We start from the raw sequence: 17,334 nt of genomic DNA, 5'->3' as shown, positions 1-17,334 counted from the left end.
AAAGTGAATGCCACGAGGGATCTGCTGCTAGCAAAATGTTTGGTCTTTAATACAGAGCTTTATAGCTATTTCAGGGGCTCAAAATTAATTTTCCTTCATCTGAGTCCCCACCGACCTAAGGGCTGAGTGAGCTTGCTTGGGTAAGTGGTCCTGGGAAGTGAGGTGTGCTTTGACTTTGTTTCGGTAAGATGGTGACCATATTCTCCCTTAACAAGTCTTCAAGGTGTTCAGGGGGTCTTGTAAACTTTGCGGTTGAGTGCGGGATTCCGAGGGGTCGTTCAGATAAAGTTCTCACTGGGACTACACCACTGGGGGTGTCTGCAGAGGGAAGGGGCAGGGGACATGGATCCCGTTGGAGGGAGGAGAGATGGAGGCAGGATCCAGATACTAAGTAGCTGGTTTCAACTGGAGCCTTTTCCAAAGGGAGGCGGAGAAGGAAGGAAGAGCGTAATGCAATGGGGAGGGACCCCTAGTCCCTGGGTCACACAGGCCATTTCTATAGGACGTCTCCTCATCACTACCTTCCTACTTGTTTTCCGTGGGTGCAGTGGGGGCAGGGATAGATCAAAGAGCCCATCTTCCACCCCCAGGGGCCCAGGAACTCTCTGTGCTGAGACTGCAGTGTCCTACTCACCTTCCAGCACCGGTCATAAAATGACCTTCACCTGGTCACAGGTTGGTGGTCCCCAGTTCCAGAGACATCAGCCCCTTAGCTCTGATCACAAATGCATCCTAAAAACCCAGGCACAAATAAATTCTCAATTCAGGCACACTCTGAGCCTCCTAACCTGGGAGAAGCAATCTATGTACCTTTGCTTTAAAAATATTTCTTAATGTTTATTTCAATGTTTAAAATGTTCGGAAAAGGAAAATCTATTTGGTACCTTTACGAAGCCTCAGGCTTGAATTAGCTTTTCTCAACCCCCAGAGGGGAAAAAATGTAAGAGAACAGGGTCAAGCTAGTTAGAAGATCCTCTAAAGCAGGGGCCAGGGACCAGCATCACTGTTGCTTGGGGTGCTGGCTAAGAAAGGCCCGAGACCGGCTCACCATATCAGAGACCGCAGGATGGGGCCCAGGAGCACCGCCCCCCCTGCCCCCAGCTCTCCAGGTGACTCAGACTCTGACTCGGTTTCTAGTTCAAGAACTGCTGCTCTAGAATAGTGGCTCTCAACCCTGGCTGCATATTAGAATCATCGGGAGAGTTTGAAAGAATCTAGTACCTTGGTCATACTTCAGACCAACTGGATCAGAGCCTCTTGGGGGCGGGCGGGGTCCAGGCAGGAGTATTTCTCAAAGCTCCTCAGGTGACTCCAAAGTACAGCCAACGTGGAGCCCCTCTGCCTTAGGGCAATGAATCTTAACCGCTGTGTGATAGAGTCACAGAAGATTTTTTAAAATAAAGACAGGAGGCCCTATCCTTAAGCCAACCGAATCAGATTCTCTGGGAGGGTGAGGATGTGGCGGGGCCAGGGGGAGGGGTATTTTATAAAGATCCCCAGGTGATTATAATGTGCACACAAGGCTGAGAACCACAATTCCAAAGGAAATCAAACTTTTACCCCAAAGCTGAGCAAGTCATTTTGTTGAAGGAAAATGAGTTACTTAGTTGCCAAGGGAACCATCCCCTGAATGGAAAGAAAGACAGTCACTGATTTCTGGCTTTTGTGCCAAGAGCTAAATCACTGACTGAAGTGTGTATTTCTCTCTTGCTCTCCCTCTCCCTGGTTTTTTGAAATGGAAAAAAAAAAAAAAAAAAAAAAAAGGAGGGGTTTCAAAGAAGAGACTCTGCAGGGGAAAATATCTAAAGACTTAAAAAAGATGGGCAGAGCAGCTGCCTCTCAGGGCACTGTCCGGCCAGGACAGCTGAACCCAGCCAGCAAAGCAGACCAGGTCCACTCTGAGCCTCAGCAAAGGCGCCAAGATAATCAGAAGCCAGGGACAGACCAAGGGCCCAGGACAACTGCCCCAGGCAAAAGGAAAATCAGAATTCTATTACAGAGACACTGAAAACAGTTAACGTCATTTAAGAACAGCTTGTACCTACCTAAATGATTCTCTATGAAATAAACCAGCCACAAAAAGACAGATACCATATGATTCCACTTATACAAAGTACTTAGAATAGTCAAATTCACAGAGATTGAAAGCAGAGCGGTGGTTGCCCGGCGCTGGGGGAGGGGAAATGGGAGTTGTCCTCTGATGGACACAGAGTTTGTTCTGCAACATGAAAACTATTCTGGAGGTTGGTCGCACAACAATGTGAACGTATTTAACACTACTGGGCTGTACACTTACAAATGGCTAAAATGGTAAATTCAATGTCTTGTGTTTTTTATGACAATCAAAATTAGAAAGAAAAAGAAATCGGTTAGTGTCAAGGCGAAAACAGATTTCATAAATGTTTTAGATTCCCAATTATTTTTTTTTGTTGCTAGTTTAATAGTGGGTTTATTTTATATTCATATTTATAGAAAGCGCATAAGTTGGGTTGTGTGGCAGATTTTTACTTTCACTCTTTTCTCATCTAAGACCCTAGTCTCAATTTCAAGCCAGACCCCTCACCTGGTGGCAGCCACCTAACGGGGCATCGCGGGGCACGGTTCTCCAGCAGTTGTGCTGACTTTGAAGGAAGGAGGAGGCACGGGTGGCCCAGGTTTCTGGGCTGAGTGAGGGAGAGTCATTCACGGTGGGGGGGGGGCTGGGGAAGGGAGGGGGCCGAGGAAGCCATACTTGCTGAGTGTCTAGTTTGTGCCAGGCTGTGCTCAGCATTGTGCAACCCTACTTCACTTAACCCTCGCCACGGCCGGAGTGGCTGGTGTCCGGGCCTCGCTCCTCCGAAAACGAATCAGGGGCGCCTGGGTGGCTCAGTCGGTTGAGCATCTGCCTTCAGCTCGGGTCATGATCTCAGAGTCCTGGGATCGAGCCCCACATCGGGCTCCCTGCTCTTCTGGGAAGCCTGCTTCTCCCTCTCCTCCCCCTTTGTGCTCTCTCTTGCTATCTCTGTCACTATCTGTCTCTCTCAAATAAATAAATACAATCTTAAAAAAGAAAGAAAACGAATCAGAGCCTTCAGGGGCTTCGGCAGCCCCCTCAAGGTCACCCAGCTAGTAAGTGCTAAGAGCCTTGGAGCCAGGTTGTCCTTTCAACTATGCCAGTGGAGGACACAATGAGGTTGGAGATCAGCACAGGTACAGAGGATCAGGAGGCCACGGTGAGCATGCTTCTGACGCTCGGAGGGAGACCCTGCCTGCAGGTGAGGGGGTTGAGACGCAGGGACAGCCCAGACGCTGTGAGGAGATGAGCTTTCTGGGAGGGCTCCCGCTGAGAGGAGGGAGCCCCGAGGAAGCCTCACCGGGGGTGACTCAACGAAGGGGCCTGAGAAGGAGCATTCAGAGACAGGAGGAACGTCAGGAGAGGAAACAAAGGAGGAGAAGACTCGAAAGGACGGCGACGCCATCCCTCTCACCTGTCACATGAATGTCAGGGATGAGGCCGGAGAAGCAGCGGCTGCTTTGGCAATAACTCTGGCCGGCCCTGTCCTCTTTCCCCGATAACTGTCCCCAGACTTGCCAACTCCCAGCACAGCTCCTGTGTCGCGTGTGGGCTCTCGGTGCAGCGAATGGACGCGCCCCGGGAGGGCAGGGGCTACTGTGTGATTCTGGACCGCCGGCCCCTAGCACAATGCCCCCGCACAAAGTGAGTGCTCGATAATTACTTGTTGAAGGCCTGGCTGAAGCCAGCCCTGTGCCCTCCCTCCACCGGCAGGAAGTGCGCCCCCTCCCCTCCCCCCCCTCAGTGGGGGGGGCCCCCCCCCCCCCCGCCCCCAGGCTCTCTGCAGCACCAGGTGATTAGCGGGCAGAACTGCTTCGGCAGCATTGCAGAGTCTCAAAGGCTGCGTCTGACCTTGAGCCACCTTCCATTCTGCTTGGCTAAGCACTGAGTCATTTACTTGTTTTTGCTGCCTTTCAACCCTAGAGCAGTGGGTTTAGCACAAAGGAAGACATGAGGGTTGTTTTATTTGTGGGGAATCGATTTCCCTTAAATAAGAATTTAGCTGGTAGTCTGCACTGCACAGTGGGATGGTGGGGGGGGGGGGGCGGCGGGGGGGGGGGGGGGGCGGAACACGGTGGGGGCTTCTTGAGTCAATGCCCAGGAAACAATGAGCCTTTGGAAACAATGTTTTTCCCACAAACAGGGGCTGCCAGACAACCAGCAGGGCCTGGAAGTCAGGAGACTGGGTGAGTCCCAACTGGGGCACCGGCTGGCCATGGGGCCTTGGGCAAGTCACTCAACATGCTGTCACTTACCATTTACTCTTTCTGGGCAGCTCTCCTCACCTGCAAGATGTAGAGATGACCTCAACTCCCTCCAGTGCCCGAATGGGCACCCATTCTACCACGGGTGGCTGAGTGCTGCCAAGGCGCGTGGCGGTGGGGGACACCTCCAAGCAGAGACAGCCTCCTGGACCCATGACAGCCTCCCAGAGCATTTGTCCCTGGAGTGGGGCCCAGTAGCGCCCTGCAGTGGCACCTCCATGAGTATCCCTCTTGTTCCAGCCCTTGTGACACTGGCTGAGAAGCAGCTAAGACTGAGGTCCAGAGCATCGGCTTGGGGGTTCCACACATCTGAGTGCGTCTTCCTCCACCGGGTGCCTGACTACGAGCAAGTCACTAAACAACTCTGAGCCTCCGCCTCACCTGTCCCATGGGAGCCTTCTTACCTAAGGGGGCCTTGTGGTGATCACAGGAGAGAACTACAAAGAAAGTGCACTGTGCAGGGCCTGACACAGAATGAGAGCACACTAAACGTTAGCTATTATAATAGTAAATACTATTTGTGGCTCAGATCCATACATCAGGAATACCTCCAAAAACAAATTAGAGATTATAAAGACCCTAGAGATTTTCCCAAGGCCCTGGTGGTAGATATGAGGAAACAGATCTGTGGGGAGAGAAGAGACTCACCCTAAGATCCACAGGCAGAAATGGGACCATGAGTCCTGCCTGATTCCTCTATGGGGTGGATCATTGCGCTCTCTCCTCAGCTCCTACGAGGGCCCTGCTGGGGCAGATGCCAACCCGTGGCACCCTCAAGCGGTGGGAACTCTGATGTCTGACTCACCACGGTTCCTGCCCCCAACACGGCCCTCCCTGGAACAGAAGTGTTACCCAGGGGGCTTGGTCCACAGCAGGCATTCAGTAGAGCCCTAGGCAGGATTTGACCCAGGCCACCTACCCCTTCAAGGTCTGTTTCCTTAAATGGGAAAAAAAGGTCTTTTGGAGCCTCGAAGTCCTGACATGCCACGGTTTCAAGAACTGGGCTTAATTAACCACAAGCACATGGCTGGAAAGTTCAGCTAGCCGGAACCTTCCCCAGAAGTACCTTCCTTGGGAGAACGGGCGGAGCCCAAGAAAGCCTAGTCACCCACTGCCCTAGCACAGGTCTTCCCAGCTTATGGCCCACTAGGGTCCACGCTGTCTTACTAGCTGCGTCCCTGCTCTACAGACAAGCAGCCCGAGACTTGCCCAGTCAGGACCAGGGCTCAGAATGAAGGAGGATCTAGAATAGTGTTGTGCACGGAGCATGCACTCCATAACCACCCACCAACATGAAACACAAGCCCACACAAAGTGGTTTTGCCAAGGAGGGAGCCCTGGACCGGGAGCCTGGAGGCCAGGGACTGAGCCCGTGCTCTCCCCTGTCTCTCACTGGTTGGGCCTCCTGCTCTGGCTGTAAAAGGTGGTCACTGGATGGCGGGGTCCCCTCCCTGCTGAGACCTCGCAGCTCCCCGCCCTCCTCAGGGCACCCAGCAGGCTGGGCTGGGGTCTGTGTACGGCCTGCCCTCCAACCCTAGAAGAAAGCGACTCTGCCATTATTCGTCACCCTATCTTCCCAAGCCCACCCCAGACCTAAGCAGAATAGGTTTCTGGAAAAAGGCGGGAGGGAGGGAGGGTGGGAGGAAGGGGTCTGACGTCCCTCCGGAACTAACGTTCCACATGCCCACAAAGCTAGGTTCTAAGGCAAGTCACCGCAAGTGTCTATTAGGTAGGACCTCGCTGATGGTGAAAACACCACAGGGGAAGGAAAGGCAATGAACTTCAGAGTTAACCCCTTTCGGCCCAGGCCCAGTTAACTTCCCAAAGCACAGGCCTGTGGGTCCGTGTGTGTGAAGGCCGCCAGGCTGTGGGATGTGGGGAGTCTGCCTGCCCCGTGGGACCCTCAGTGATGCTGGTGTCGGAGGCCATGACGCACTTCCATCTGCAGAGTTCATCAGTTATATGTCAGTGCTCTCTGTCAGCCCAGAGCCTACAGTTCCAGTGCAGGAACACAATGTAGCAGGATTCCAAAGGATTCAGGAACAGAGAGGGGATCTTATAAATAACTCCTGGTTAAAACAGAGCTGAAAATAAGGACACAGGAGAGGAAACAGATTGCGAAGCGCAGGTTGAGTCAATACCATTGGCTTGAAAACCTTCGTGCAAATGGCTGGTCCTTCTCATCGGAAGATCACACACAGGATTGGACCTGGAGGCGCCAAGACTGTGTGTGTGCCTGAAGATGTGGGTGAAAGCGCGAGGCTCCCATCACACGGTGTCGAGATGATGATGCTAAGAGACACGGGGCTTGCAGTAGATCTCACGGCGTCACTTAAGGGACTCAAATCAGTTGGAGTGACCGTGGTTAAGACCCTGGACCTCCCTGAGCCACTCTGTCTTCACAGGAGGGTCTGGCTGCTGGGTTGATCTGTAAGCTCTGAGATTCTAGATAGCAATTCACAGCTGGGGCCGCGGTATAAAACCCTGGAAGCCAAAAGTCGGAATTAAATCTTGACCGTGCTCACAGTTCCGGTCTCCCTCGTTTCCGTTCTGGAGGGCCTTCCTTTAGCTGCACCAAGGCCACTACAGTGTGTGCTCTCCCCAATGCTAAAATTGAGTGCAAATGTGCTTTATTCACTTGCAATCCCTCAAGGCCCCTGATCTTGGGGCGTGGCTCAGCAGCATGCTACCCGTGGGCAGGGCGGGGATACGCCCTCCCCCCCCCCCCACCCCGCGGAGGCCAGAGAGCCTAGCACACAGCCGGCTCTGCCCCGGGGGCCCCCAGTCCTGCCTCCTGGCCCACACCACCCACGCAGGAAGCTGAACGCCCGAGGTAGTGACAGCCTGAACGCCAGCCACCGCCCCCCCCCCGCCCTCACCCCGCCCGGCGCAGGAAGGAGAGGAGGAGCGGGGTCCTGCTCGCCGCGGGGGCCGGCCAGCCCGCGCCACCCTCAGCAGCAGTTGCAGGCGCCCGTGTGCACGCGCAGGATGCCCCGGCTGTGCAGGTGCAGGAAGTTAAATATCTCGGAGGGCATGGCGTGGAAGCCGGGACGGGGCTTGACGTTGTCATAGTAGTGGTGGGTGATGTAGAGGCCCGAGGGGTTCATGGGGAAGGCCCAGAAGCCGAACAGGTGCACCTCCTCGCAGAGCTCGAGCGCCGCCGTGGCCAGGATGAGGCCGGTGCTGATGCGCTTGGCGCGCACCCCCAGGCTGAGCCAGTAGCGCGACACGTTGACCAGGTACTGCGGGTGGAAGTAGTACACGGCCTGCGGCGACTCAAAGTCATCCAGCACGTACTTGACGCGGATGGACACGTCGGTGTTGCGCGTGTTGTAGAAGGCGGGCAGCAGCACCGACGCGTTCTCGTACACCTGCAGCACCCGATAGAAGGGCCGCCGCCACTTCTCCAACTTGTGGAACCTGGGCGGGGCCAGAGCAAGACGGTCGGCAGCCCACTCTCCAGGCCATGTGCCCCCCGGAGCCACCTGCCGCCCCCACCGGCCACCCGCCACCCCGGGGCCTCTTCGGAGCACGCAGGGCACTCCAGGCCACCCTGCTGCTCCCTTTCATTTCCTTCGCCTCCGAAGATGAATGCCCTGCCTTTCTCCGGACGGCTATATTTGTGTAAGTGGACCCAAAGGGACAATGGAGGGACTGCCGTGCTTCACCCCAAGGGATGAGGGCATCCCAGGGTGGACTCGGTGGGGCAGGGGTGAGGAAGTGGAGGCTTTCCCTGGAGTCCTCAGGCCATTCACCTGTGCTTTCTCTCCCAAGGTCCCCAGTGAAGTTCACCAAATGAGTCTGCCTGTCCTCTCGGCCGCTCCTCCCCCACAGTCCCTCCCTGCCCTTCTTCCTCACATTAAAGGGCCCTCCCGTGGGCTCATCTCCCTCCTCTCCCCTAATCCTTCACTGCGCTGACTCTGTAAGTGTCCTTGGGCACCTCACCTGATTTACCGACTCCCCACCCTCTGGTCTCTGGCTGTCCCCCGTCTTGCCCCTAGCCTGACCTGGATGGTGTGACTGTGCCCCTGGCTGGAGTTTTAACCCCTGAACCCCCTTCCCTGAGGCCTCCCACATGCACAGACCCCAGGAAGGGCACTCAGTGGGGACTGAGATCTTTGTGTGAGGCTTCTCCCCAGAGCCACCTGGACACAGGAGCATAGGAAGCTGCCTGCCCCCATCACACACTGGAAAGCTTTATGGCCCATCTAGGTGAAGACTGTCCCGACCAGTGCTGTCCAAGGGAACTATCATGTAGGCCACATATGTAATTTTCAATGTCCTAATGATCACATTTAGATAAGCAGAAAGACATGGGTGAAATTTATTTTTATATTCTATTGAATGCTCACAATGTTTTATTTAACTTGATATACCCAAAATACTACTATTTCAACATGTAATCAACATAAACAATTGATGAGCTGTGGCCCATCGTCTTTTTCATGGTAAATCTTTGGAATCAGGTGTGTGTCTCCCGCTACAGACAGCACCTGTCAATCTGGATGCCGCATTCCCCATGGCCAGTAGCCACGTGTAGCAGTCAGGGCTGCTCTCCTGGATAGCATGAGTCTAGGGGAGGCTCACTGACCTCTCTGTGATGATGCTGGGGTTCACAGTGACCACATCTGTCTTCACGCCCACATCCATGGTATACTTCTCTGAGATGGGGGGTAGGTTGCACCTGTGGAAGACACAAGGCAGCCTGGCTGCATGTACTCACTCATTCCAGAGGGAGCTGGAGAGTGGGCAGCGCGAGGGTGTGGGGAAAGGAAGACGGTGCTCACACGCAGAAGGGTGCCGAGGCAGCCAGCGGGGTGGAACCTTGGTAGCCTGTGCACAGAGGGGCAAGTTCAATTCCTTCCCTCTCCCACACTGAGTGGCACAGTGATTATGGATCCATGACCCATGAGACCCCACTACAGCCTCAACCCCAATCCCTTTGCTTTAAGCTTTTATTTTCAACCCATTTTCTTGATCCAGGCTAAAGACTGTAAGTGAGGATCACCAAAGAGATAAGAGGGGGCTCTATCCAAGGAAGAAGAAATACAAGGGCCAGTCTCCAGCTTAAAGCCAGGGCAAAGCCAACACTGGTGTCAGCCACAAGGTTGCCCTGGTTCCAAACACTGCTTCTGGAAGAGAACTCAACCACGGAGGAGGCCGCAACCTCCCATTCCGCAGATGTGGAGACTTGAGGCCCTGACAGGTTTGGCCACTGGCCCCGAAGGACAGGGCTGGAGAAGGGAACAAGCCAGAGTGTAAAGGTGTGCAGGGGTGGGGAGTGGGGACCGGTCACCTGAAGGGCAGCATTAGGACACAGGGCATTAGGGCATGGGGCTGGGGCACCCCCGGAGGGAAGGGCAGGGAGCGGGAGGGCTGTGGGGGGTAGAAGCAGCAGGTGCAGGGCCGGGGCTGTTCTTTTACCGGAAGACAAAGTCGGCACTGTTGATCTCCCTCCCACAGCGGCTGTTCTTTAGGATGCCTCCGTTGCCCACCACTGCACACTTCTTAAACTGGGACCGGTAGTAGGGCATGTCCTGGGGGAGACGGGCACACAGCTGTCAGGGGCAACGCCCTCCCTGCCTTCTTCCGCTGCCCTCACCCCTGTACCGACGGCCACCTCTCCGAGCCAGCCTGGCAGGGACTGTGGGGGGAAAGTGGTTATTCCACCTTGCAGATGAGAAGAGCGGTCAGGAGACTTGTTCTCAGTCCCCCTGGCAATTACGAAAGCTGGAAGAGAAGCCGGGTCTCCACAGCCTTTTTCGACAAGCCCTGGGATGCCTCAGGTTTCCTGAAAGAAGGGAGTACAGGTGATGGCCAGTCCTGCTTGCTTTTGGTTTTCCCAGTGTTTGGAAGCTCATTTTCTTTATGACTTCCAGGATGCGTAGGCTACTGGTTCGTGCAGATGTGCTGGGGGGTGACAGCAGCAGAGACGGGGACAGGGCCCTAAACCTGGCCCTCCCCCCTTTCAGCTCAGGGCAAGGTACACAGGGAGGACGTAGGCCTGGGACACCAAGGTCATACGGCCTGGAACAGATGCTGGGACTTGGAAACAGCAGAACAAGAGACCAAGGGTTGAGAAGCAAGGCCACCACAGGGGAGCAGTGAGAGCCTGAAACACCTCAGATCTCTGCAGAGGAAGGGCTCGGAGTACAGGAGAACCCGGGTCTCACCCCCCCAGCGACAGTGGCCCTTGTAGGAGCCCTGGGCGTGACCACCTCACAGCACCTTGACCTTGTCACGCCCTGACTGCTGGGCTTACATCGGTCTGGGCGCCGGCTGCCCACAAAGGTTCCCTGGCCATGCCCTCCAGGGGACCCCAGGCAAGCGCTGGCTGGCCTGAGGGGTTAAGAGTCCTGGTCCTGCCATATCCCTGCTCTAGGTCATAATCCCCCCCTGGGCAGCCGGGGGCAGACGGAGCCCAGCAGCCACAAGCACGGCACAGGCAGAAGCACAGACCTGGAGTCAAGGGTAGGGGGACCAACCACCCCAGCTGGCCCAGGACTGGGGAGCTTTGCCTACGATGCAGGACTTTGCTTGGGTCCACCCAGGAGAGTCTGAGGCCAACCAGGATTGGGCGCCTGAGGCAAAAGCCCCAAGCTCAGCCCTGGTTTTGCCCCATCATGAGATGAAGGAACCATGGACTGGTGTTCTGAGTTCTCAGCAACTCAGTTTTCCCACCTGCAAAATTCGGATAATAACATGCGAGTGTCATGCTTTTCAACGCGATGATGCAGAGCAGAGTTTCTCAACTTGGCGCTTGTTGACATTTTGGACCAGACCATTCCTCATTGTGGGGGGCTGACCCATGCGCTGCAGAACGTTTAGCAGCAGCATCCCGTCGCCTCTCCCCACTAGACGACAAGGATATCACGACGACCAAAATGTTTCCAAACATTGCCAGAGGTCCCCATGGTTAAGAACCACTGGTGTAAACGAAAAGCCTACCCAATGTGGTGCTTGACCCACGGGTATCTCTGCACGGGGACCAGGTTCTTATTACTGTCATGAGGCCCCAAAGCTCCCCCCGGGGGCCCACAAGCCTGCGGGGCTCCCCTCCTAGCACACAGCAGCTGGCCAGCCCTGAATGATCATGGCCCTGGTGGCACCTTGGGCTTCTGGTGGGGCCCACCACCAGGTGGCGTCATAGAAAATCACACCACAGCGGACCCTCAGGAAGGAGGCTAGATCTGCAGGAGGCGCTGCGTCTGTCTGTGGGAAGCTGTCCCTCAAGGCCCATTTTCCCTGGAGGGATGGGCCCAGAGGCCACGGAGGTGGGGGGGGGGGGGGGGGGGGGGGGAAAGGGTATCTCAGAGCCAGTGGGGAAAACGGCACTGCTTGACTTCTACCAGGGAAAGGAAAAAAACAAAGTTATCTTTGGAGAGAGGGAGGCCTTTATGTTCTATGTCAGTGTTTCCCAAACTTCTGTACATCAAAAACAACCTGGAGTACTTTCTGAAAATAGAAATTCCTGGGCTCCATCCCAGAACCATGGAATCAGAATCTCTAGGGTGGGGGTAGGAGACCAAGAAGCTGTATTTTGTACAAACCCGAAGAAAGACTTACCCTGAGGCAATACTTTACGTCACAGGATCTGATTGGGGGGAGGGGGTGGCTCATTACGGCCTCGGGCCACATCAGACCTGCCCGGTTCTGTATACTGCCCCCACCCCCACCCCCTCCGACCGAGCTAAGCATGGATTTTATCTTTGTAAATCGTTGGGGGGAAAATCAAAAGAAGAACATTTTGTGACATGTAAAAATTAGGTGCAGTTCACATTTCAGTGCCTAACAGGAACTAGAGCGTCCCGGAGCCCAGCCACCCTCACAGGCTCACGGAGGTCTGTGGCCGCTTTGTGCTGGCACCATAAAGGTAAACAGCTATGACAGAGACCATATGGCCTGCAAAACTTAAAATGTTTACTCTCTGGCCCTTCCCAGGGAACATTTGGCAACCCTGCTCTAACTCCCTGGGCCTCGGCAGTCCAAACCCATGGCCCTCCGTGGACCCATATGTCATAACCGAGCTGTGCGTCACCCACTGGCACGACCCACACGAGATGCAAATCCACCTGCTGTCCCCAGCCTCCTGTTCCGGGCCTTGCAAGACCCACCTCGAAGTTGGCTTGTATCCATCATCCTCCAGCGCTGTGATGGGGGAGAGTCTGTGTGACCCTCTGTGCAAGCACCAGAACGCAGGGAGCCCTCCTGTGGAAGCAGGGCAGCCCAGACCCTCGGATTTCATCCAGAAAGACCTGAACACGCCCCCATTCAGCATGTCTACACACTGGACCCACTAAGTCCTGCTCTGGACCCAGCAATCTCCAGGAGGTGCTTATGCACACATCCAGTGAAATCTTCCTCCTCTTTAGATGATAACCATCAGAATGAGCTGAAAATGCAGGTTCCAGGGCCCCTTCTCTGAGAGTCTGATGCCGCTATCAGGCCACAGGTGAGTGCATATCATATGCCCAGCCTTCAGTGACCTGAGCCGTCAAGCAGGGGGATCACTTACCCTGAGTTCCCCCTGGTGGCCAGGGAGCCACTGTGCTAGTCCTGAAGAACAACCTACCTCCAGACTTCTTTTATGTAAAGGAGAACAATTAACATCTAACTTGTTTAAGTGAGATTTTCTGTTATGAGCAGCCACACCTATTCCTAGCCCAAACTCCAGTGTTACGGACAGGGAGACTGAGGCCTTGGAAGACATCATAACCATCCAAGGTCAGCCAACGTGAGATCAGTCTTTCTCGCTTTGCTTTCTACTGGTTTGTGATTTCTTGGGCACACAACCTTTGCATGAACGTTTTTTGCTCCTGCGCCTGCCTCCAGTGGGAGACTTAATCACTGTCCCAGGTGTCTTCAGGATGTCCTCGGCAAGCAACGCAATAACCAAAATTTGATAAGCAAAGTCCCTCAAAGAGTAGCCAGTTGGCATTCACCGGGCCCAGACAGGAGCCCTGGAAGACAGTCTACTGAGCCAACCAGAGCCAGGACGGTGGATGCGGAGGGCGTAGCAGAGGGATGCCACACCCCGCAGGCAGGGCCGCATAGGGCCATGTGGGGTCGCCCCTTTGCCCCGCCCAGACTGCCCTGCCCAAAGCAGCACCTTGGGAAACATGCGGAAGATTTCCTGGTTGATGTGGTAGATGCCGCTGGTGTCCACTTCATACTTGAGCTTCGTCCCCAGGGGGGTGTTCTTCTGGGTGGTGAAGAGGAAGGAAGGGGCATTGCAGCACCTGGACAGAGTGGACCTGCCAGGTAGGAGACAGAGCGGGAGAGACAGGTGACATGGGGCAGAGCCAAGCTGCTGGAAGAACAGGGGGGTCATGGAACTGAGGCTCCTCAAGGTGATCAGGGAGCTCCGTGCTCTCCTACCCCTTCCCGCACTCACCCCCCACCCCACACCCCTGCTCATGCTGTTCCTCTGCCTTCAACACGCCTCCCAGTGCCTGGGCCTTTCCTCCTTTCCTCACGCTGTCCTTGATCCCCGTGAGCTCCCAGCTGCCCACCCCACGGACCTCGCTGGCCTCTGAAGACCTGGAGCACAGACTGGATACCCTCCACTTCATCACCTACCGACTCCCTCCCCGCCTAAATGAAAGCCCCTTGATGGCAGGGACCCTGCCTCTCTGGATCCTGCCCGGTGTTAGTCACACAAGTGTGGAGAGCCAGCTGCCGGCCATGGTGGGATGAATCACGCCTCACCCGGGCGCTCATCAAGATCCACTAAGCATTCTACTACTTCCTGGAAACAATTGTTTCTCCAGCCTTGATGGAAATCTGGGGATAGAGAGCTCATCCTTGGGTTCCTGGCCCCTATCAGACTATAAACAAGGCATTTACCCTGTCTCGGGGGGGAAAACCCCAAGACAAAATGGTCAATGGAAGCATGCAATTTCAATCATTTAGAAAGTGTTTTAGGAAGAGGGATTGTCAGAAAGTGGGCTGGTGGGCTGGTGCTGGACCACTTCCTGCAGAAAAAGGAGTCTGACTGATTTCCAAAATAGGTTCTCAGGAGTTCATTGTTTTTAAAAAAAAAAGCCCTGGCTTTCACTCACCAAAAAAAAAACAAAAAAAAAACCACTCAAACACAAGCTACAGAAGGGTTAAAGCTCAGATGATGCAAGCAGGCTTTACAAAAATAAAAAATAAAAAAATAAACCCTCCTAGGGAGAAGGTAGCTGCTGAGGCAGCCCTGGGAGCCGGCCAGGCCGGAGACGGCAGAGATGTCCGTCATCCCTCGGGTCGGAGCTAGTGCTCCACCTGGTCACTCCCTCTCTGAGGCCTGGTGAGGGGTCGGGCCCTGGGACCTGTCCTCCCGTGCCCTGGGGGCCCAAAGCCCTCCACAGCTAACAAAGCAGGCCAACTTCTGCTCTCTCACATGGGGGTTTTGAGCCCACAAGGCTCCATTTCTTCCAGAAGCAGCAGTGGGTGCCAACTCCACACTGGCCTGCTCCCCCCAACACTGGCTCCAGGCACAGTCCCATGCAGCACCTAGGCAGCCCCAGGAGGGATGGGACACCTTCTCCATGGAGCCGGGATGATGACCACCACCAACGTTTGAAGAGGAGCTTTCTGGAAAATTCCCCTCCAAGGTCTGGGATGGAAACTTGGGGTAGCCACCCTGGTGTCAAGAGGCTTGGGTTCTAGTTTCTGGTCTGCTCCCACCAGCGGTGGGGCCCTGGTCAGGTGTTTTCCCTAGGCTGGACCTCAGCTCCCTTGTCTGTAGAACGCAGCCTTGGCTGGTCCACCCCTGACCCTCGGTAATTCTGTGACTGTAGGTTGCCAAAGCCAGGAAGGTTATAAAATTATTTTTTATGACTTTCTCTCTTGCAAGGATTTCACTGGGGTGCTCAGCTGACCGCTGGTCACAGAGAGAGGCCTTTCCTGTGGAGTGTTGAGTTTCAGAATGTGACTAAGGCCTCCCAGAGTGGGGGTCAGGCAGAGGCCATGGGTCAGCATTGGCCCATTTAGCTTTGCTGGTCCAGGAACTCAATCTTGTCAGCCTGCTGGAGAATACTCCATAGAGGGAGACTGACTCCCATTAACCAAGTTCACGAATGACTGATACATAAACCAGAATGCCAATGTGTCTATTTGTAGGCGGTAGGATGGGGGAAGGCCTCAGTTACAGGGCCCCTCTCCTACAACTGGAAAGCTCATGTCTGTCTTCTAACACACCCCTTCCATGCCACCCACTTCACCGTGCCAGGCTCTTACAAGCCTGAATTAAGAATCTCATCACGGTTCAATGAGCTTGTGACGAGAGCAAAGGGAGGCCACCCAGTAGCCTTGAAGGTTTTTCCATTTAGAACCTAGCAAGACCTGATGTCATCTCCCTTTTCCACACCTGAAACTACTCCCCCCCACCGCCCCGCCCCTGGAAGGGTCCCGGCTTCCCCGGAGCCTCTCCCCAGAATAGTTCCGGCTGATCCCTGCTGAAGGCCCCCACATTCATCCTTGGTTTTCTTCTGCCACCTCATCTTCCTGTTGCTTCCTTATTTCCTTAAATTTATTTGTGCATCCCAGTGAGGAGACTTCTGGGCTGCTCTCAGCCCAGACAATATCCTTTTGCATCCCATGGACCTCATCTAGGCTGGGTGTGGATGAGCCACACCACCAGGACGCTCAGGCCTCGGCCACTCCACCATAACACCTCTTGCTAAAAGGCAGATTTGGGATGGCACCTGCCGCATAGATCTTGGCCCTCTTCCCGCCTCCCAGCACTCTGCTCAAGTTCACGTTCGACTTTTATGATGGGGGCATGTGTGGCCTTAGCCGGGAATCCGCAGTCTCATCGGGGCCTCTGGGTCGGGGCTGCTGGCACCTGCTCTTCAGGGGTTACCATGGTAGACATCCTCATTTCTAGAAATGTGCCACTTAAAACCACGACTCGGTCTCTAGATGGGGCCCGGAACTGCACCAAACTGGAACAAATGACTTCGAAGGAGAAGACAAAATGCTGAGTGTCATTTGCTTTCCACAGCCTCCCAGGCAGGATGGCCGCGTCTGATGGCTCCTTGGTACATATGAACTCCAGCCTGACTTGCCCACCTCCGGTTCATGCACATATTCCTAGAATCCCACCGATTCCACTCCGTGAGCTCCATCTGCACCACAACAATACTGGGAACTCACAGGAGTTCAGCGATGGAGAGACCCCCCTACAGTTCCCACCCATCAAAAGGAATTTGTGGACACCTGCTGACTGCTTAGCTCTCGCAGACAGGGGAACCTGAAGCTATGGCTCTTGCCTCTCTGGGAGCTTATAACCTATCAGTTTGGGTGAGAAAGCAATCATAGATGAATCTGCAGCAGGCCTCACGCTTCTGGTGCAGGCTGCCCCACGAGGGGGTGGCAACGGGGGGGCGGCCAGAGGAGATGCTTAGCGCGCCTTCTCGCTCAGGCCTGCTGGCTCGCTCAGGCCTGCTGGAGATGTGGAGCCCAGCACGGCACCGTGACGGGCTGTCATGGAGACGACACCCCTGACCCCGCGGGGCTGCCACGAGGACGAAGGGCCGGAATGTGGGGGACAGCCGCCAGCAAGGTGCCCCCCTCAGCCTGTGCACTGAGTCAGAACCTCCCCACGGCCCAGATCCCAAAGCCCAGGTGGGGCCAGCTCTGGGGAAGATGAGCCCGGGGCAGGGCCCTGCGGGACGGGGTGGCAGGAAGGAGAACAGCACCAAAGGCAGGGCTGGGGAGGGCAGACAAATCACAGATACTTGAACTGGTTGGCTTCAGAGATATTCATCGCCCATCGGCACATCTGCAGGCTCTTCCATCTGTCAAACAGCTCCGACTGCTTCACCCTTTGGGAGGGGAGGACAGGAGAGCACGTGAAAGGGGCCAGGCTGGACAGAGTTGTAGGCATTCCCAAACCTCCCTTTCTGCTCCCCAGGTGCCACATCCTGGGGTGGTCCTTTCCATGAACGGTGTTTTCTTATTTGGGGCATTCTGGATGCTCTGGCGTCTGGGGCCTTGCTCATTCCTAGAGATAGCCAACTGCTCTCCTGC

At 55.1% G+C, this 17,334-nt stretch overlaps 1 protein-coding gene across 6 annotated transcripts in view; it reads right to left on the bottom strand.

Moving 5' to 3' along the window:
- Window positions 1-4,514: 4,514 nt before the first annotated feature.
- The window catches only part of ST8SIA5 (ST8 alpha-N-acetyl-neuraminide alpha-2,8-sialyltransferase 5), a 53,952-nt gene continuing 41,132 nt past the window's right edge, over window positions 4,515-17,334 (bottom strand). For 4 of the 6 annotated variants that reach the window (XM_073898256.1, XM_025886770.2, XM_073898257.1 and 1 more), the window contains 5 exons: window positions 17,043-17,129; window positions 13,427-13,571; window positions 9,742-9,854; window positions 8,909-9,001; window positions 4,515-7,737 (listed from right to left, as the gene is read on the bottom strand). In XM_073898256.1, the coding sequence (XP_073754357.1) occupies window positions 7,269-7,737; window positions 8,909-9,001; window positions 9,742-9,854; window positions 13,427-13,571; window positions 17,043-17,129 (907 nt within the window). In that variant the 3' untranslated portion in view covers window positions 4,515-7,268. The remainder of the gene's footprint in view (window positions 7,738-8,908; window positions 9,002-9,741; window positions 9,855-13,426; window positions 13,572-17,042; window positions 17,130-17,334) is intronic. The other 2 variants (XM_073898258.1, XM_073898259.1) reach the window with 1 other exon arrangement.

Source organism: Callorhinus ursinus, unplaced genomic scaffold (assembly GCF_003265705.2).
Source record: "Callorhinus ursinus isolate GAN/ISIS: 27379988/994484 unplaced genomic scaffold, GSC_fseal_2.0 scaffold11, whole genome shotgun sequence".
NCBI lineage: Eukaryota > Metazoa > Chordata > Mammalia > Carnivora > Otariidae > Callorhinus > Callorhinus ursinus.
This window is presented reverse-complemented; position numbering and strand designations above follow the sequence as displayed.